Source organism: Orbicella franksi, chromosome 5 (genome assembly GCF_964199315.1).
Source record: "Orbicella franksi chromosome 5, jaOrbFran1.1, whole genome shotgun sequence".
In the NCBI taxonomy this organism is placed as follows: domain Eukaryota; kingdom Metazoa; phylum Cnidaria; class Anthozoa; order Scleractinia; family Merulinidae; genus Orbicella; species Orbicella franksi.
The window spans coordinates 19,372,401-19,379,900 of NC_138149.1; the positions used below are offsets into that span (position 1 = coordinate 19,372,401).

The following is a 7,500-nucleotide window of genomic DNA, read 5'->3' on the forward strand; positions in this document are numbered from 1 at the left end:
CGCAAACTGTTGATCCAATAACGCAAAGACCAATTCTCGAAGTTGGCGACATTGTTGTGGTGGACAATCTAGCCACGTATCATGGCGAAGTGGAAAGAGCACTGTGAAGCTTCCTAAATGATTTGGGAATGGAGCTCGTTCTCTTTCTAGTGAATTCACCAGATCTGAATCCCGTTGAGGAGGTATTTTTGAAGCTGAAATATTTGTTGAAGTACAGATACCAGGAACGACAACTGGCACCCGTTTTATGAAGCTCGATTTGGTGCAGAGCATTACAACTATACGCTTTTGTCACCAGTCTCCTCCAACGTGTTGGAAAGATACATTACCCCCTACTTCAGAGCTTTTACCATAGTTGTGGATTGTTACAGTACTAATCAGAAGAAACCTAGCAGGGAACACGTTTTCGAACAGGAACGGAACAGATACAGAACGGGTACAAGAATGCGAACAGACTGGGAACGGAACGGGTAAAGAACAGGTACAGAACATATACAGAATGGATACCGAACGGAAATGGAACGGATACGGAACAGTTAGGAATCACAAAAATGGAAAAAAAGCACTCTCCAGAACGCAAACTATAGGAGAACGTGTTCTTCAGAACACATGCTAGTAAGTTACGTTATCAGAGTGCTTACCAAGGATTTGGAAATGACGTAACTTTAAATACACGTCCATCAGTTATCTTCCACTGTTTCACTCTTGCTGTCAGAACTGTCCTCTGCTGTTAAGTTCTTCAAAATCCTGCTTGTGCAGTTGTCAAACAGAACATGATAAGAATGAAGTTTATCAGAGTGTAAATATAGATGTACCTATTGAGGAATACTGTACCTTATGTTCTGTTATGTTTGCTATTGTTTACGATGACGATCATATTAATTATGTTGTTACAGTTCTGAGGTCAAAGCTACAATACTGTAGTCCCCCACTTTTTTTGTTTGTATGAATAGCCCCCTTAATCGTGAGACAGCAGAAGTGGCATGGCCATTTCTAAACCAGGGTTTCCATGGTCAGGGAAAGGTCAGGGAAAAGTCAGGGTAAAGTCAGGGAAAAGTCAGGGAAAAATAGATTTTATTTAAGGTCAGGGAAAAGTCAGCGGGTTTTGTATCAGGTCAGGGAGTTTCTAAATCCCTGTTCAAAAGTCAGTGAAAAGTCAGGGAATTTTATCTTAAGGTTGCTGCAAATTATTTTATGAGATGTTTTTGTATAGACAAGGCAATTTTGTTGTAAAAATTATCTGACCCATCCTTGTTTTTGTTGATTCATGGCTAGAATAGTCGTCCTGCAGGGTCAGTGAAAATTGCTTTACAGTCAGTGAAAAGTCAGGGAAAAGTAAGGGATAGTTCCGGTGGGTGGCAACCCTGTAAATGCTCTATAACATTAACCTTTGAAATAATATGTGAAGTGTGTTCCAGTTGTTTAATGCTTGTCCTCACACAGAATTAAAAGGCACTTTTAGACATGGCCATGTGACTGATGATGTCATCACACCAAATTTGCAAAAAGTATGTATTTCATGGCAAGCATTTTTTCATGTAATGTAGCAACGTCCCGGACTTCAAAACTGACAAAGTTATTTAAGGTGCAAATTTTTCAGCTGCAAAGGATGCTGGGAAGGTTCTTATTATAATTATAATATTGTTTTTAGTGTGAAGTCTGTAGGATAGAGGACTACTGGGGTTAGAATATTGGGAAAGGTACTCCAAGTGAGCAAAATGCTAGTGCCTGATCAAAAACGTGGCCCTCAGATGTCAATAGTTTCATTAGCTGGACACAATATGACATACAAAAAGACTAACAGTTTCACTGTTAACTCCATTAACTTTATGTAGGGGCAGCTGAGGACGCATATGAACTCCCTTGAAGGGTAGGTGAGGCAAGTGGCCCTTCGAAAATACTAAGAAATTGCCTCTTTTCTACTCCCCATAGATTTATTTGGTACCTATTGTATTTTGGTCCTTTGCATATTCTAGGGGGTAGGGGAAAGTTTTGTTTTTTGATCACAGCATCAAAACATGATGTCATGTGTCATGGGTTTCTTCTAGATGGCAAAATTCTTTACTTAGAATCAAAACACACCTTAAAAGGGTTTGAAATGGTAAGGAATATGCATCAAGAAGACTTGACCGTTAGGTAAGAGGGTGACAATGACTCAAAAGCAATGATATCATCCTTTGGGTGGAAAGAAGGTGTAAATCAAAGATGTTCCTGAATCCTGAATACATGTAAACACTGGACAAGTTTAAAAGGGACTTTTTCGTCTACGGTATGGAAATATCACTGTTCAATCAATTGTTTTGGTGTTATTTATATAAGCTTTTCAGCTGACTTTTGCGTTCTCAACAGATGGACAACAATACGCATTTGGATAGCACAAATATACTTTTGGAGAACACTTACATCCAAGTCACTATTTTTCATAAACACGATCTTTATGGCATTCACCTATTTATAAATAAGCGAAGCTTGGTGACTTTGCACTCTCCATTTGGAACAGCTCATTAATTATTACTATTAACGGGAAGTACCTGATTTTTTCTCGAAATTGACTTTTCACATGAATAAAACATTTAAAATTTTATAGAAAAAATGCACATACACTGTACAGTCAACAGTTTGCTGGAAGCTGAACTACAGTATAAAAAGCGAAGCACAGTACTTGGGGTAGTCAGTACATTCTTTATATGCTAATGAGGCAAAATTTTGACTTAATTGTGTCTAAGCTCTATTAAGCGACCACCTCCTGCAAGCAACCACCTAGGTTTGACATTTTGGGTGGCGGCTTATGGGAAGTAGAACTGTAGTCCCAAGTTTGCATCCAGCAAGGGCAAATTGAATCATTGCTTTATGAGATTATTCAATCAACTACATGTGGATGATGTTGAGATTTTAGTTTGACGTGAACAAAGTGAGTATAAATTATTGCTCTTAAATATAAAAGGTCACCAAATTTTGGTGTGCTATTAACTTTTTAAGATGAATGAAACATTGGTGGAAAGAGAAGGAAACAAAGGTTTCTTATATATGTAAAAAGACATAGTATTTGTGGTACCCAAATTCCAAAAGTTTATAACACCAAAACAATTTCTCTGGATGAGAAATATGTTATTAGTTTAATTAGTGATGAATTCGGTTGAAATAGTTATATTTCCAATACTGTAGTTGTGAAAGTCCATGTAAAACTTGTCTGTAATGGTCCATAGTGCAGCTTTGTATTATTTTCAATATATTTTAATGATACCAAAGAAGTTAAAGAAACAGTTTACAGTTCTACGTACATAATATGTTACTTGCACAACAAACATATACATAATATATTTAGTGTGAAGTATCACACTAAGTATCTAATTTACAGTGCGTACATTACATTACCTACATTACAAAATAATGGCAGTAATACTTCATTACAGAACTGTACATGTAGCAATACTGAGCCTGGGTTTTTTTTATCTTGCATGACTTACAACTACGGTCACGCTACTATAATTGTTGTTATATACTTCATTTGACTTTTTTATGGAATAGTCTGGATGTTTTCACAGTTTTTTTTAAACGTAATATTATTGATACTGTTTATGTAATATTTCTTAAACTCATTAATAATTCATCAAGTTTAAACAAAGGAAGTCATGACTGACAGTGTTTGGATATCTGATCTTAATTAGCATAGATTTTTACGATTTTATTTCTCCATTTTCTCCTTAGTTTTAGTTTCGATTGAGAAGATATATCAAATACTCAGGACAGTGTTTGACCACATTTGCAGACACCTTGAAGCTGCCAAAAATACTCTGCTATGCATCATATTTTCAACTCTCTTCTTGGTGTTTGAAAATGTGGTCAAACATGGTCTTTCGTGGTTGATATATTATATCAAACATGAGAGGCAGTGTTTCATCAGGATATCCAAACACCGAGAAGAGAGTTGAAAATATTACGTACAGCGGAGTATTTTTGATGAAATTCAAGGTGTTTGGATAGCCGATGAAACACAGTCTCGAGTGTTTAATATATCTTCTCAATCGAAACAAAAAGTATCGAGTAAACAGAGAAGTGAAATCTATGCTAATTAAGACTGGGTATCCAAACCTCCTTTGCATTTGTGATTTTCTTTGTTTTAAGTTGATGAATTATTAATGAGTTCGAGAAGTTATATGTAGGATGCACTTATATTGTATGAGCCACAATATTTGTTTTTTGAAATTTTAAATAAAGCTCTTTAAGAACTTGTCACAACAAGCCTTAAATTTACTCACATTCAGCAACACTGTAACATGCACACACAATTTTGGCTTCATCAACAAAAGTGGAAATTTACACTTTTCAAATTTAAGAAACATTTGAAGAGTATACATGTACTATCATACTTTCCTCTCCGGACGTAATGCGTTGTCAACCAGAAAACCTTTCTTGACTCAATGAATTTTGATTTTATAGTGTAATTCTTCAAGTTTTTCTTGTTTTTCCACATTATTTTTGTTCATAGGTTTCAAAAGTGTTATTCACCGCCACAAACAAAAGGCAGCAGGAGTCAACCAATGATTCAAGAAGGAAACATCCAGATGACAAACTTGCTATAGTAGAAACAAAGAGAAGTAAACAGAAAAGAGCTAAGGTAAACTGACTTTTCAACCTGCAGGAATTGGACCATGGGGATTGACAAAAATAAAAAATGTCCAAGATGGTGTCGAAAATAATGATACTGTGAATATCAAACAGTTGAATGAATTTGAAGATAATCTTGTGAAATTTTTCTGAAGAGAAATGCAAACCAAAATCGATCCTTTGAATAAAAAATTACTGATCTGACGACAAAAGTATATGCTGTTGAAAAACAAATAGCCCGAACAGCACAATGAGGTTTTCAAAAGAATATTCGAATTTTACGCTGATTTATTAGATCCGGAAGAGTTCAAAAGGAGTTGTCCTAATGTGACTGCATTCAACGATTTGAGTGTAGTTACCTCAACTGGTTCACCAAGTGGCAAACCGTTTTTCTGATTTCAGCATGACTTATGGTTTCCATAATTTCTATGGTGAAATGGATGTCAATCTTGACATAACTAAAGATTTTACGATTTTTGCTGTGGTTAAAATAGATTTCAACGTCTCAAGTTATCGTTATTTAAATTTTTATATGGGGAAAAAAGGAGGTTTTAAGACATTGTATCACTTTCAAAAACTTGATAATATTGTTACATTGCAAACAGAATTTGATGGAACAAACGTATTTCTGGATTTAACTGGTGATAAAAGTAAATTTATAAACAAGCAAATAATGTTATGGAGTACTAAAAAAGGTAATAAACTAAGCACAACTATTGCTGGAATTGATCCCATAGAAACTGTTGACACACGTGCTCCCCGCAGCCAGGATACAAAAAACATTCATTTTCAATCAATACAGTCCGCTTATCTTTTGAGAATGGGTTTCACAACAAACTCTTATGCAATAGGTGGACATGCTTTTCATGCTATGGTATCAGCAGAAAAAAAGTTAGGAACATATTTTGGATTAGATTAAATATAGTCTAAACCATATATATGAAATCATCAAAGACTATTTTCAATTTCAATCATATTGATAATAATTTAACCGAAGCTGAGATATCAGAGTTGAAAGCTTTGTACAAATACTATCATAAAAAATACTGGCTATTTAAAATAACATAAAAATATTTCAAAAAAATGGACCTGGCATGTAAAATCGCATCTGTTGAATTGATAGCAACAGGGACAATAGTGTGAGCTGCAACATTGAACCCCATTGTTCTTGCCATGTCAATATTTTCATTGAAGTTTGCAGATTTCATAAATCAACAGCAGTTTTGAATGTCATTTTTCCATTTTCTAAATAATACAGCTCATCGAAGACATCTGAGCTCACATCATTCTGTTTTCCCTTGATCGATAAATAACCAATGGCCACGCCCCTGAGACGGACTGTGTGCAATACCCTGGCATTTCAGGTCAACATAGATGTATTCAGGTGGAGTTACATCATATTTATGCAAGTGAATGATGGAGCTGCTGTATTTCGAAAAAAGCCTGGTTGCTTGTTCGCCGATATTCAATAAAGAAGAAACAACTGACACCGTCACCTGATCCATAGCCGGTGGGAAGAATTCAATCACCAAAGTGAATTCACCCTCAGGAAGTAGATACATATGAATCCCAGTCGAGATGCATACCAATTTTGTGCTCCTTTTCCCATTCTGAAACTGTAAGCATTTTTATTGATATCATGAGGTGAATCAGAAAAGTCTTCGATACCGTCAGCAATAATGTTACTTTCACTTGTTGATTGATTAACATCATCCATAAGGTATTGGAAAACATTTGTTTGTTAGTTGAGCCGCTGATATGTGACTCATTTATTTTTTTGTTGAAACTATCAGTCAGTGTTATAATCATATCCCCTTTGACCTGGTTTACGTACCTGATATTGGTGGCTGACAACATGTTGTGGGAGTCAGTGGATAAGTTGGTTACTTTGTTATTGTTCATGTCTAAATCAGCAGCCATTTTATTGGAACCATCAAGTAAAAGGGTTTCGTTTTCATTTGCTTTGGTTGTGAACTGTTGATAATTGACTGCATCATTGCTGCTGTTGCCAGGTGCCATGTTCATTATTTTTTTGTTACTCATATCCAAATCAACAGTCATGGAATTTCAACCATGAATGCTTAATTTTTTTGTCCAAACCTTTATCCAATTTTATGGATACTTCTCGTAGAGCTTCTTTTGTTCCATTAATATTATTTAGAAGAGCCGTATCAGTGTTGTCAACATAAGACTTGTTGGTTTTATCAGCAATAGCAATGCTTTGCTTACCGTTTTCTGTATCAACATAACCCTTGCTTGTTTTATCTGCAATAGCAATATCTTGCTTACTATTTTCTGTATCAACATATTTTTTGGGAACAAGGTCATTGTCATTGTGTAACTCATAATACGGTTCTGAATTTTTGATCACTGTTCCTTTCAAATCAAAATAATTACCATCTCTGTCCTTTTTCAGAAATTTATTGTTGAAATATTCTTTGTTAACAGTGCTCTTGAGATCTCTGATTCTTGTGTTGTAATCATCATCAACTTTGTAATCATCAGGACTGTACAGATTGAATACTTTCTTATTTTGTAAATCATAATTACCGTCAGGAGTTAGTTTAAAACCTATTGCAGGGTCTCCTTTTTCACCCTTTACTATTTTTTGTTTTTTTAATTGCAATATCTTACATTACATTACATACAAAAATTACCTACTACTTACAATGTCAACGTAACTTACAATTTAACGATAATAACAAAACTTACAATGAAAGTGAAGAATGATCATCGCAGTTAATTTTCCAATTTAAGCAATTGGAAAGAAGAAGCCTGAAAAAATCAGGGCTTCAACGGGATTCGAACCCGTGACCTCCGCGATACCGGTGCGATGCTCTACCAACTGAGCTATGAAGCCACACATTGGGAGCGAGGTCAATTAATTGAGTT

The 7,500-nt window shown here is 35.2% G+C and overlaps 2 protein-coding genes across 6 annotated transcripts in view; both read left to right on the forward strand.

Moving 5' to 3' along the window:
• Positions 1 to 7,500, forward strand: part of LOC145487505 (nucleolar MIF4G domain-containing protein 1-like) — a 156,984-nt gene that overhangs the window by 29,836 nt on the left and 119,648 nt on the right. For all 5 annotated transcript variants that reach the window (XM_081466309.1, XM_081466312.1, XM_081466311.1 and 2 more), the window contains exon 3: positions 4,490 to 4,618. In XM_081466309.1, the coding sequence (XP_081322435.1) occupies positions 4,490 to 4,618 (129 nt within the window). The remainder of the gene's footprint in view (positions 1 to 4,489; positions 4,619 to 7,500) is intronic.
• The window catches only part of LOC145487525 (uncharacterized), a 148,851-nt gene that overhangs the window by 5,884 nt on the left and 135,467 nt on the right, over positions 1 to 7,500 (forward strand). The gene's annotated exons all lie outside the window — the stretch shown is intronic.